The sequence below is a fragment of the Danio rerio genome, chromosome 12, assembly GCF_052040795.2.
Source record: "Danio rerio strain M-AB ecotype USA chromosome 12, GRCz13ab, whole genome shotgun sequence".
In the NCBI taxonomy this organism is placed as follows: Eukaryota; Metazoa; Chordata; class Actinopteri; order Cypriniformes; family Danionidae; genus Danio; species Danio rerio.
This window is the reverse complement of record NC_141032.1, coordinates 32,146,314-32,160,557: the sequence shown is the minus strand read 5'-3', so window position 1 is coordinate 32,160,557 and position 14,244 is coordinate 32,146,314. Positions and strand designations below refer to the sequence as shown.

The following is a 14,244-nucleotide window of genomic DNA, read 5'->3' as shown; positions in this document are numbered from 1 at the left end:
GGCATGCATTTTTAGAAAAGAAATAAACTCAAATGTTCCTTTAATGTTTATTTTACATTTTTGTGTCAAGTTTTAGATCATCAGTGGTGTCAATTTGTAAATGTCAATGTTTTAATGTGGATTTTAAGGCCCATTCACACAGGCAATAAAATAAGGGATGTAAAGATAACCACCATAACTATGGCTGTTTCTCAATATGCGTTTTTGCATCCTTTTGTTCTCGTGTAACGTCATCTTCAACTGCTAAAGTTCAGTTTCAATGCTTAAGATCATAAGGACGGAGGATGCGTGAAAGTTCCTGGATGTGTTCTTGATATTGAGGATGCATCAATGCAGACTTAAATGCAAAACTCACTCGAGAAGCGCAGCATTTTATATAGATTTATTATTCAAGTCCAGAAATATAATTTATTTATCTCAGGAGTTTCCCTAAATTAGACAGTGAAGGTAAACAATAACTTGAAAAACTTTATAAAGGTTTTTGTGCATGTTATGTATATATTGAAAAGGGGAACAACAATAAATCTTTGTATGAAGCCTGTAATGTTTAAATATTTTTTCGTTAAAAATACGTGAAGGTCAAATGACCATCTGAAAGAACGCAGCATCTCATTTTTCACAAGACACGTTCTGTGTTCTTACGGTCTCTCGAGTTCATTCTTCCGAGGTAACCTGGCAAGAACAGTCTTCATGAGAAAGCAAGTCTGTTCTCTGCATTCTTGGAATTGAAAAACAGCTTATGTTTGCATCCACATTTGCTGACAATATTGTTTATTCTAAGCAAATGCAGTTGTTATATCTACCACTTTAAATGCTCAATCTTACTCAAGCGTACTCACACTATGTACAGTTGCCTTGAACCGTGCTGAAGCACGCGTGTCCCCGTCCCCTCTCCCCCAACAGCCTGCACTCACATTGCATCCGAGCCAGAGCATGCTTGTGCATCGATGATGCGCAGTTCAGTTTAACCAGAGAGAAGAACTTTTGCTCAGCACAGTGGAAATTTCTTTTATTATATCATTTTAGTCATTTGATATGCAGTAACACGCAGTCAACTATTTTACCAAACAGATCAGCCACTTTTGACGCTCATAAATAATCACAAATGTCCTTGTGCTGCGGCTATTAGGAGGTTTGCTGAAGGTGCAGCTGTCGTGCAGTGAGCGGTTTGCGTCTTTAATAAACTTTGACAGTTAGTGTTCATTGAACAGTAAGAATGGTTAATAAATCCATATGAAACAGTCACGTCTCATCTTAAGTTTCGGGCTCAAGCGCGCTTTGCACTCACACTAAAAGCATACCGCTCCAAAGCGCTCTGGCACACCTATTACAATTGAGCCAGAATCCGATTCAGAGCACTCACACTGTGCCCTTAGGCAGGGTGCATTCTGATTGACTGTCAATGTTTTACATCATCTGGGGAAAAAAGTTCTAAAAGTGATTCCAACAAAAATAATTTCTTTTTTATTTTTTTTTTTTGCATAAATTTTTTTATTGTAGACATTTTGAGTTCCATAAGTTAGCAAACTCAAAATCCTCATTATCTGACCCCTAAAGTCTTGCAGTGTTTGTTGTTAAACAGCTGACCGGCTATTATAGAGTCATGTCACTTTTTTATTTTCAACCTGAATGGTGAGTAGCTTAAGTTTATGTAAAGGCAGCTCTAAAAGCACTAATGTAGTAGGCGTACACTACACTCTTTAATCCCGAGAACAGTTTTGTTGATAGACGTGTAGTTTTCACATCCCTCCCAGCAGCCCAGGTGTGATGGGTAATAAATCGATACAGGGCAGTGTGTAACTGTCTGAGACACAGGTTGTTCCTGGATGTAAATCCTCTTCGCCTGAATGCTTGAAGCTCCAGCTTCACACCAATGTGCTGAATTCAATTCCTTTTGCCATGGCCTGTCTGGAGTAATGAATTGTTCCCCTCCGATAATTGTATTGCTTCAATAGCAGGGAGGGAGCAGTGCCAGGCTAGCACAGAAGTGGTCGTTGTGTTTGTAGGATGATTTGTGAGATGCTGCTTTGAAAAATGGCTTTGGGGTTGTGGCCATGGTTTTGGCCACAGCAGCCCATGACAGAATTTTGGCGAAAGCATATAGGGCACTGGGAGTCAAATTCACTTCAAACCTCTATTCTAGAATAAAGGATGCGCCTTAAAACTGATGACCTTGACATTTAATAAGGAGTTTTTCAAAGCTCCCAACTCTCTCTTTTTTTAATACATACACTCTGTCTTTAAAAATGAATGAGCTGATAGTTGTTCTTTTGACAGAGATAGCTTTAAGTAACCATTGTCTCTTTTTAAATAACTTTGCTTTGACATGTAAATGAAGCGTTTTTGCTTTTGAATGCTCTCGGTGAAGTCTACGCTGCTCTTCTCTGACCCTCGGCTTGCTTTGTTGTGTTGTCTGCAGGTATAGCTATCGCCAGCGCTCTTATCGACACGTCCCAGCAGAAGCCCATGGACTTCAAAGAGAAAAGCCAAGGATTGAAGAACCGCAAAGCTCTGCCTCCTGCTCACCAGGGCACCTGCGTTTGAATCGTCTGTGGCCTCAGTGGGCTGTCCTTTTTTCCAGAGCGACCTCCTCTCTTGTGCTGCTCCAGGCAGACGACGGTGGCCTCATGCGGCTCCATATGAGGGGATTATTTAGGTGACAGAGTGCCCTCTATTTCCACTCAAACATTCACTTTATCTTTCCATGTCAACTGAACATCGTAAATAGATCTCGTCCATCACAAACGACCTGCTCCGGCTCAAGAATCACTTTACCAGTCCCTAACCCTAACCTCAGCTTAAATAATCCTTCCTCTAGAGCCATTTCAAGACCTTTTGAACTTCCAGTCGTCTCGCCATCAGCTTCTTACCAAGCACAGATGTGCCTCTAGCATGGTTTGTATTTAAATTATGGACCAGAGTGTCTTGCTAAGCCAGAAATAGCATTCTGGTAGTTCAAGTACGGGTTGAACAGCTCACCTTATTTGTATGCTTGCCAACTGAACTTAGATTTTTGCTCTTTTTTTTTCTTTTTATTTAAGAGATGGACTATATGGCGTGGAAGCTATCTTTTGTGTAAGCTAATGACGTTCTGCTGCTGGTAGCCTCATGCTTGGTAAACTCATGTTAGGAATGGGTCAAATCCATCTTTAGCTAGACAAGTTTCGCTCATTTCATACTTGCGCTCTTCTTGTGAAGACTTTGCATGGACCACTTACACTATGCTTGAAAGCTTTCAACCGTTCGTGGGTTTACGTGTCAGTCAAAAAGCATCTTCATGTCTTGAATTTTCACGCACCGTTAGCTGCAGCTAAACGCACCATGATGTAGAGGAGCCAGCTGCTGCGGGTGAATCCCAGTGTCAGTCGTAAATCACGAAGAGAAGTCAGTATTTAGGTGAGGGATGAAATCACACCTCACTGATCTGACAAACGTGACGAATTTACGCCAGATTACATCGCGGGTGTATAGTATTGTTAAGAACTTGCTAGGGAACTCTTAAAAAGCCGTTGATCTTTATTTTTACTGTCGTTTCACAACGGTACAGGTTTAAACGAGCAGAGACTCAACTTTGCAGTAACGCTTCATCTCTTTATAAAGAACTTTTGTATTCTTAAGTTTCACATATTGTGAATGTCAGAAGAAGGAGAGGATTTTGAGGAGACCAGCAGGCGAGAGTGTAATTAGACTGTTTATGCACTCAAGAACTGTGTCCTCAAGAAGTGGTCGTTTTCAGAGCAGGTTTCCACACAACTGGATCCTCAGTCTACGGAACCACAGGGACTGAGCCTGAACCCTCCATGGGTGAGTCTGGGAGATGTTTTTCTTCCTCAGCAAAAAAAGTGTACAGCATCCTAATCATCATTTGTTTGCTTTAGATGGACTTGAACATGTGAATCTAATGTGAATCGCTCTTTTTCTCTTCATGTAGCTACTTCAATGTTTTTGTTTGTATTTTCTGCTGGTTTTAATAAAGGATATTAAAAGGTCAATAGGTATTATAGGACCACCCTCTGTACACAACGGTGATGAGAAATAATCTTTTACAATGTTTGTGGGGAAAAAAATGTCGAATTGTTTTTGTAACTAATTGATTCCTGTGTAATACCTCTGTGATTTGATTCTTAGCTCACTCGCTTAACTACAGTAACTCGATTCATGCCAGCGTTGTTGTTTTCTTAGGGCTAGATGTAAACTGAAGCTGCTCATCTAGATTATCTGGGGCATTTTTGAACCTACTTTTCAGGAAATATGTTAGGAATTTAGCATCAAGGCTATTTTTATTGTCATGCAGGACTTTTACAGACTGATTACACAGGAATCATCTCACTGTAACTGAGAAAAAAAACGGATTCATTCATCCCTCAGTGCATATCATTAATCTTCATTGTATTTTAAAGATGAATGGAAAAATAAAACACTTGAATATTCAGACGTCAATGGATCATTCTAGCGCCTATAAATATTCACAAAATCCATTATTTTTTATGGTTCTCACCAGGTCTTATGTTTTTCAGCAACTATTTAATGCAGATTATACACCAGAAATGTACAATTTCAAGGATACATTTATAATATAATTGCTTTGGAAGTAAAACTGGTTGTTTCTCTGATTGCTTAGTTTGTCTACTAAATAATGAAATGTGTAGATATTACATCATGTCCTCTAAAACACCATTGTGTCGCTTCCAGAGGCTTCACCAAGATAATGAGTTTGAAGAGCCACATGCAATTAACATATCGTTTCAAAGCACCTCCTCTTACTCTGAACTTGTGAGGCAAAAAAACAAGCATATCAATGGTTTACCAATGCTAAAACATAGCCAGTTGTTTTTCAGAGGCTGATCTGATTTGAGCCTGTTATCCCTGACATGCAAAGCCAATATTGGTGTTCTGTAATGTGGTTTTAGTGGCTTGTTATTTTGCCACAGTCAAGGGGTGTTAGGCAATGGTGTGAAGTGGATTGCCTAAAACCCACAGCTCTGAGTGCCTTTGCTTTTATACAGTGGTAAAAACAACACTATGTTAAATACATCAATGTGGAATTGATATGATTTATCCGCCAAGTTGCTCATTAGACTAACTGTGTGGATTTTCATTGGACAGTCAAAACATAGAACAGTTTGATGCACTTTTGGCTTCTGATAGGTCAAAACCGTATTACAGATTTGTTCAAATGGGGTATATGCACAACTACTCTAGTGTTTTTCAGACTAGGATGAACTTCAGGTGAAAGCTTAATGTGACTATTTTCAATTTCACAAGTTTTTTTTTACAGCATCGATGTTGTCATGCGAGTACAATACATTCAGTTAAATAGACTTAAGCATTAATTTAGTTGTATAAGTGTAAAACGAGATGAAAAACCACTAGCGCCATCAGGTTCAGCAGGTGAGCACAGAAACTCCATTGACAATACTGGGGTAAAATAAATTGTCATATATTGAAATGGAATTTATTGCAGTGCTTTTTGTCCAGTCTGAAACCCACTTTATATCTATTTATCAACCAGACAGCGAAGATCATTGAAATCAGACCTTAAATGTGGCAATTTTATAATGGAATTTATCATTTAATTTCTGCCTGAAATTAAAAGTCTGTGTGCACATACCCCATTGAAAATGTGGTAGAACAATTTTTCTTTTAGAACCTGATTATTAGATTATTTTTATTATTTATTCAATGCATAGCAACAATATTTTAGGAAAAAAAATTATATTTGTATAATGTTTTTAATATTAATATCAACATTTGATGTTATAATATATAATATTAATAACATTTGATTAATGTTATTAATATTAACATTAACATTTAATATTAACATTTGCAATATGTCTTTATATATAGTTATAAAATTATATAAAGAGTGACAATACCTGATAAAAGAGAAAAAGTGAGCAAAAAAGTGCATGAAATTTTTTTTTATAAAAAAAAAGAAATGAAATTACACCGACAGTATATGTTTACAGTTAAGAATTAAAATAATTGGAAGTGAAATAAAAATGCTATATATAAATATGTAGGGGGCTTTCACACATCGTATTCAACTTAACCTCCATTTGCATTGCACTGTAATCACATTTCAGGGTTGTGATAACCAGACTTGTAATAAGGTTTGAAAGTGGCCATTTTTTAAAATGAATACTATTATTGTCTTGGTTTAAACTTAAAATGCTATTTTGTGAAAGGTCATGTGCATGCATATTACATCTTTAGTTTATAGGAATGTTTAAGTATTTGACAAACAAAACAACCATGCTGTACTACAGAACTTGCATTTGCACAGGTGCATAGTGTTTCTTTATATCGTGACATCACCAACTACTGGCCTGAGATTTATAATGTATGTTTAATACATGTTTAATATGTTCAATGTTTTTTTTTTTATGGCGGTTTATGTGAACAGGGATTGTTTTCATCTGCACACAAAACTCAAAAGAATGCAAAGGAAACATTTGCACTTTGGTACATGATTTTTTTACACAGTATATCACAACAACATTAGCCACAGACAAATTGTCCCACTTGATTTAATTTTGATTTATGTAATTCAAACAGAAATATCATACATAAAACTGCTCCACTTGTAAACCTATGTGATAAATAACGCATTTACACACCCTCAAGTACTGAAAATTTATGAGTTTCTTTCTTTGTTGAATAGATTACATTTTGGAAAGCATTGTAATTCATTAGCCACTAAGATCCGTAGTGAGAAATAAATGAAAGTCAGTGGCAGCCTAACATTGACTTTCAACATTTTTTCAAAATATAATTTGTGTTCACCAGAAAATATAGAAACTTATATAGGTTTGCTATTTATGCACACACTTCGAAGGTTATCACTCGATTAAATGGACATTATCAGTGGTTATTAGCTGAAAAATATGGGCCTGTAGGGGCCTTGTGCCTACTAGTAGTTAGAAGGCTGTTATCATCCATCCACATGCTTAATCAGCTATACTAATAGAGAAGACTCCAGATCCAGATCTGTTTTTACATAACTGTAAGGATTGGGTTTAGAGTTGGGTAAGGGTAGACTTTAATAAAATGCAATTAATGGGAAATTTAATAAATAATATAATTATTCTTATTAACTTCTGGCCACGAATGCAATCTGTAGCTGATTAACCATATGGATGAATGATAACAGCCTTCTGAGCCTACTAGTAGGCGCAGAAGGCCCCTACTGGCTCATATCTTCAATCACGTGATAACATTCGAATTGGCTGATTTATAGCAGGTTGAGTTAATGACAAATTTGCACCTTTTGCTTTAAATATCCCTTTCATGGTATTATAAACTTACATTTTCTAACCCAAATTTAGGTTGATGCATTGATCTGCAATGTATTTTTCTAGATTTCCCAGAAGGTTGTACTGTTCTTCCACTTCACTTCACCGTGACCGTCACCAGACCCTGGCTAGTCACTCAGTCTGCTCAGGTACTGGCTGACATAGACAGAATGAGCTGTCACAGCTGACTAATGCCCATAAAGACACTCAGGGGAGAGGTATGGATAACTCTGCGCAGATCTGCATGTGTATGTGTGTTTTTCCAGACTGCTGATGGGAGACGCTCGTAACATCATGCCATGCATCAGAGGCAGTGATGGATAAGCCTGGCTTGTTTTTGCATTTTCCATGTCACTGTCTTCAGGAAATCAATTCAATACCAAGCTCAAAAGTAAGTTGCCGGTCAAACCCATGATAACATTTGAATTTGTGATCCGCTGAAGTGATGACAGCATGGGGACTGTAAAAAAAAAAAAAAAAAAAAAAAAAAAAAAAAAAAAATGTATATATATATATATATATATATATATATATATATATATATATATATATATATATATATATATATATATATATATATTTATATATATATATATATATATATATATATATATATATTTTTTTTTTTTTATATATATATATATATATATATATATATATATATATATTTTTTTTTATATATATATATATATATATATATATATATATATATATATATATATATTTTTTTTTTTTTTTTTTTTTTTATATATATATATATTTTTTTTTATAACAGATCCTATCCTTCAATGAGCTCCTGAGATTCCTGTGGAATCGATCTTTCATTCTAGGTTGAGTGCGCTGATTGGTTGGAACCAAGTATTTCTCAATCTCCATGCAGAATTTTGCACAATGATCTCATGACCGTGACGCAGCTTCAAAATTTCTTTTTAAACCAGAAGAGCGAATTTGCTCTAAACAACACAAAAACAACCAATTTGACTTGTTAGCTAAATATATGTGTCCTAATTGTGTTTTTAGCAACGTGTGACATATATACATTATGACTGTCTACGTCTCAGAAAATGTGTTTTGGTGTTTAGTGACCCATTAAACCAGGCCTATTCAATTAGTTTGTCAAGGGGGCCAGTTCATTAAAAGCATTCCAAATGAGGGGCCAGAGAGATATAACTTGCAATATGAGTGATGACACAACAGCATCAAGCAGTAAGAGCATTTTTCTACATTAAAATGCTGATATATTGTATTTTAAAAATAACAAAATATCAGTGCATTGTACAACAGGCTTTTTTTTTTTTTTTTTTATATACAGACATTCAAATGTGTTTCAAAGCACAACAAAAGCAGTCCATTGCTCAAGTAAGCTTCTTCTACATTCAGACACATTCATGTTACAGTATGTTTTGAACTTCATAACAATTAAGGATGCAACAACTATAGATTTTGGTTGTATGATTATATAGTCTGAAGAGTAATCATGGTTTCACGATTATCACGTCTAATGTAAATTTAAGCTTTATATTAGGTAAGAATTTAAATGAACTGTTGTTATCTGTGTTCATACATGCATAATCATTTTAATAATTTGTAGTAATTTGTATAAAATATCTTTGGTTTACACTGCACTGAAAGCCACACACAACTCTCACTGATACGGTGTGAGAAGTTTTCTACTGGGTGCGCCTTTATACTGGCATATACAGTACACAAGTATACTTCTATATTGGCATTTTCTTACATTGGAAATAACGAACTTGCGCATGGAAAAGATGTGATATGTGAATGGCCTGCTGCAAGTTAATCCAGTGTGCATGCGTATTAGCCTTGGTGTATTAGCTCGGACTTTAAACTAGCGCACAGGTTGCATAACTTTGTTTAGTTGCAGCAGTTTCTTTCCGTGCAACAGAAACGCAGTGTTGAGAAGCCTTTACGATTAAGTATCCAAATGTTTTTGGTTGCTTGCGCCACTTGCTTAATATCAGGTGGCTCACACTCTGTGCAGCCTTCAACTGCAGCTCATGCTGTATTGAACAGAAGCACATCACTTCATAACTATAGCAGCCATTTTTTGACTGAACTAAGTTTATTTTTGATGTCTTAGTCACACTATTTGAAGGGCCGGAACAAATTTCCTCGAGTGCCAAGTTCAGCCTGCAGGCCGCCAATTGAATAGCCCTGCTTTAAACTAAAGTTTTGTGGTCTGTCCAGGTCTGAAAACAGAACATGTTAGTTCATCAGTCTTGAGTCTAGCGTTGTTGATTGACAGCTAATCGTGGAGGCCGGAATTCACATACAAAAACGAATAATTTTCTCCACTGCCACATCCATATCCCCCTGCAGCCCAAGACTGGTTACTCACTGAAGCTAAGCAGGGCTGAGCCTGGTCAGTACCTGGATGGGAAACCACATGGGGAAACTAGGTTGCTGTTAAAAGTGGAGTTAGAGAGGCCAGCAGGGGGCGCTCAACCTGCGGTCTGTGTAAATCCTAATGCCCTAGTAAAAGGTAAGGAGACATTATACTGTCAGTGGGTGCTGTCTTTCGGATGAGATGTTAAACCAAGGTCCTAACTCTCTGTGGTCATTAAAAATCCCATGGCCCTTCTCGTAAAGAGTAGGGGTGTGACTGGTGTCCTGGCCTAATCCCTCAATCGGCCCGTACGATCATGGCCTCTTAGTCATCCCCATCCATCGAATATGCTCTATCACTGTCTCTCCACTCCACCAACAGCTGGTGTGTGGTGAGCGCACTGGCGCTGTTGTCCTGTAGCTGCCATCACATCATCCAGGTGGATCCTGCACACTGGTGGTGGTGTGGAGAGACCCCCTCATGATTGTGATGCGCTTTGGGTGTATGGCCATACACAATAAATGCGCTATATAAAAACACATTACATTACATTACACTGCTCTGGGTTTATGGAAAGGATGAAGTTGTGTTTACCCAGCCTTTCTGCTTACTTGCTGTCTGCATTGTAAGTTCTATAAGAGCAGTTTTTAAAAAAAAAAACTTTTATAGATAATTGCCAATGTTATTCTGCTACGCCTGGTTAGTCTGACTGTTTGGCTTGTCAGATAAAATGCCGAACAATGACGAGGGACACACAACATTGGCATAATGATTGCCCAGATTGCTTTTCAATCAAACTGCTTTTGAATGGTTAGTTATAGCTAGCAGCATAATTTCTGTCTTGTCCAAACTTATACATAACCTGTTGGTTGAACTCATAAAATGTGTATTTTTGAGACAGCATGGAGAATGTACAAATAAAAAAGACATCATCCATCCATTTCCATCCGCCTCAAACTCCAGACTCCTCCTTTGCAAATTTTTCAGCAGATCTCATCCTCTGATGATTGCTTGAGACGTGCCATTTCCGTATGGATGAATCTGTCAATATCAGTCGTATAAGTCAATGGTGGGGGAGTGGTGGAGTGTGTATCCGGTGCGGTTGTATATCTCTGTGTGTGTCAGTGGATGAGTGCTGTGAGAGATGCCTCGTGCCTTTATTGCTTTTAGTTGGCAGAAAATGCCCAGTGTAAATCAAGGTGTCTGGCACTAACATTAAGAGATATTAATGAGCGAGCGGCCTGTTGGTAATACAGGAGGTGAGAGAGAGAATGAGCGATGCTTAGGGATAAATCATTCATCCTTATGATGCCTGTAACACCAGGACCTGCAAGGAGGAGGAGTTTTACTAACGCTGATGCAGGCTTCTTAGAGCTGCTTTGTTTTGAAGAGAATAGTTTTATTTATTTATTTAATATATATCTAAATGTTATGTTGTATGAGATTCAATGCAAGCAATATACAATGAGTACGGAAAGTATTCAGATCCCCTTACATCTTTAACTTTTTGTTATATTGCAGGCATTTGCTAAAATTAAAAGCAGGACCTAATTGAAGGTGTAGAAATTGTCAACGATGATCAGAAGAAATGCACTGCACCTACGGTAAATATATACGTGTCACAGCAGGGTGTCTGAATACACTATCTGACAAAATTCTTGTTGCCTATCCAAGTTTTAGGAACAACAAGAAAAGGCTTATATAAAAGGCAAAGGCCTCTAGATTACACTTATTTTACCATAAAATATGATCTTGTCCTGATTTTTAATTCAAGTCTGAAAGTCGTTTCACTTAATAGAAATAATGTACAGTATAGAATATAAAAGTATAAAGGAGCTTGCATGACTGCATCCATACATCTCTGCAATAACTCAAATAACTTATTAATAAAGTCATCAGGAATGTCAGAGAAAGTATTCTTGTATGACTTCCAGAGTTCATAAAGATTTCTTGGATTCATCTTCAATGCCTCCTTCCTTTTACCCCAGACTGGTGACTGGGCTGGCCAATCTTGGAGCACCTTGACCTTCTTTGCTTTCAAGAACTTTGATGAGGAGGTTGAAGTATGAGGAGCCCTATCCTGCTGAAGAGTTTGCTCTCTCCTGTGGTTTGTAATGTAATGGGCTGCACAAATGTCTCGATACCTCAGGCTGTTGATGTTACCATCCACTCTGCAGATCTCTAGAACACCCCCATACTGAATGTAACCCTAAACCATGATTTTTCCTTCACCAAACTTGACTGATCACTGTAAGAATCTTGGGTCCATGTGGCTTTCAATATATAAAATATTTCACAACAAGAAGGTCACTGGTTTAAGTCCCGGCTAGGCCAGTTTGCATGTTCTCCCATTGTTCACGTGGGTTTCCTCTAGAAGCTTCAGTTTCCCCTACTGGAGGGGTGTCCTAACTCGGTCCTGGAGGGCCGGTGTCTTGCACAGTTTTGCTCCAACTTCCTTTAACACACCTGGAAAGAGTGATAAGCTGGTTCAATAGACTGATTTCACGCGGCTGCCATTTTCAAAAGTGAAATCAAGGCTGCGGTGGGAAGAAACCCGGAAGTATCATTGGGAGTTACATAGGAATGTTGTGTAACTGGCTATATGGGACCCGACCAGATTTCGGCGGCGCGGGAATAAATTTCCGAATAAATCGCGGGAGCGGTCGGTAACGGGTTTAATTTGGGACGGGAGCGGGCTGTCTAGCAATATCACGGATATTGCTATGCGAATGAGAGAGAGAGAGAGAGAGAGAGAGAGAGAGAGAGCTTTGCCTGTGTGTGTGCTTGGTGCTTGTGTGTGTGTATGTTAGTGTGCTCGCGTGCGAATGAGCGAGAGAGAGCCAGTCCGGCTAGATTCTCGCCTGCCGGAGACTTACCACTCGGCCCAGCTCCGGCTGCCGGACCTGGGCCGTATGCTTGTGGACTCACTGCCCGATTCCGGCCCGAATCAATTGGGCCAGATGCGGCGGCCGTAAGCGAGCCGACGCTGCCTCATCCGCCTCATGCCCGAGAGAAATGTGCGCTGTGGCCTGGAGCTGGCGCGGCTCAGTATTTATATACCTTTATATAAAACCTTTTGGTATTACACTGGTACTTGATACATGGTATTACAAGCCTTTGAGTTGATATAACAGCAAACGCCTGTGTGTCTGCTTGGTGCTTGTGTGTGTGTTAGTGCGCGCGCGTGCGTATGAGAGAGAGAGAGCCTTGTCTGTGTGTGTGTGCTTGGTGCTGTGTGTGTGTGTTTATACAGACAGCTTGGCTGTCTGGACTGTATAGCTGGGTGATTTTCGGTTTTGTTCTCCCCAGCTCTTTAGCAGGATCGGGCGCGGCGGCCAGAAAACGGGGCGGGTCGGGCAGTGGGACAACAAATACTTAATATAAGCGGGAGCGGTCGGGTTCGGGCTAAAACCTGGCGGGTGCGGGCGGGAGCGGGACTCAAAATTTAGTCCCGCGCAGATCTCTACTATATATCTTATCAGCGAAGATAAAGTGACACAAATTTATCATTTCACCGCCTTCCGGGTGACCCGAAGGTCCGTTCTGAATGAATGGTGAATGTAAAAAGGGATATCAGAGCTCATTTTCAGCTAAGTTAAGGTAAATGGCACTAGTTAGCTAACGTTTTTCTTTCCTAAACACACGTTTTTGATGCTATTCATCAAACTCGAGTTAATAAACTGATTCTTTCACTATATTAGACTTGTCACGATACTGAATTAAAAGAAAGACCGGCAATTTCGCGCTAACATTTAAGGCAATGTTGATGGCTTTCTTGAAACAGCGCTGATTTGCCATTGTGTTCACGTGTTCAACAGTAATGCTTGTGATTGGCCGAGAAGGTCATCAGTTCACCCACCGCTGTATACTGAGCACAAACACAGACGAGCCAAGCGATCTGCTTGATGACTCGACTGATCTTGACGGCTGCTTCGCGCTCCAGTCCGTGTATCTGTGCTTGCACTGGGTGAAGAGCGGTAAACTGAGCGCAAACCAAACACAGATACACGGAGACTGAAGCGCGAAGCCATGAAGATCAGTCGAGTCATCTGCGCTCAGCGGCGCTTCCATGTTAGCGGGAAATAGCCGGGTTTAAAACTTCAGTACCGGGACAACACTATTACAGACAACACCAGTGGCGTAGCGGACGGGCCCGCAGGGCACGCACCGCGGGGGGGGGCCCCGCGTGACTAGGGGGCCCCACGTCGTCGCGATTTTTAATAATTGAAAATCCAGGAACCGCAATAATCAAACTCTTGGGAACAACTGTGGTCGGAACCAAAGTTTACAGGTCTGTGTTCTCTGAACTCCGCTCAGGCGGTGGACTACTTCATTCTGATTGTTTGCCGCCGAACCGCGTCATAGCCAATGAAGACGCGCAGCTGTTTCTCGCCGCCGGTTCTCGTTAAAAAATGCATGACTTCTGGCTACTTTGACGCTCTCGCCGCTTTCGGTTTGTGATCGCTCCTCAGTTTGTGAAGGATTCCCCGCGTTGTCACGCCACCCCGCCTCCTTTCCCCGCTCCTCAATTTGTGACATAGATATATATACACTAGATATCGCATAGGGACCCTGAGCATGCGTCTATAGCGCCGCCAC

At 39.4% G+C, this 14,244-nt stretch overlaps 1 protein-coding gene and 1 long non-coding RNA gene across 2 annotated transcripts in view; both read left to right on the top strand.

Annotated features, from left to right (window-relative positions):
- The window catches only part of atrnl1b (attractin like 1b), a 191,197-nt gene extending 186,765 nt beyond the window's left edge, over window positions 1-4,432 (top strand). The window contains exon 29 of the mRNA XM_087276489.1: window positions 2,420-4,432. Coding sequence (XP_087132615.1) covers window positions 2,420-2,544 — 125 coding nt within the window. The 3' untranslated portion in view covers window positions 2,545-4,432. The remainder of the gene's footprint in view (window positions 1-2,419) is intronic.
- Window positions 1-14,244, top strand: part of LOC147834503 (uncharacterized) — a 755,156-nt gene that overhangs the window by 548,662 nt on the left and 192,250 nt on the right. The window lies entirely within an intron of this gene.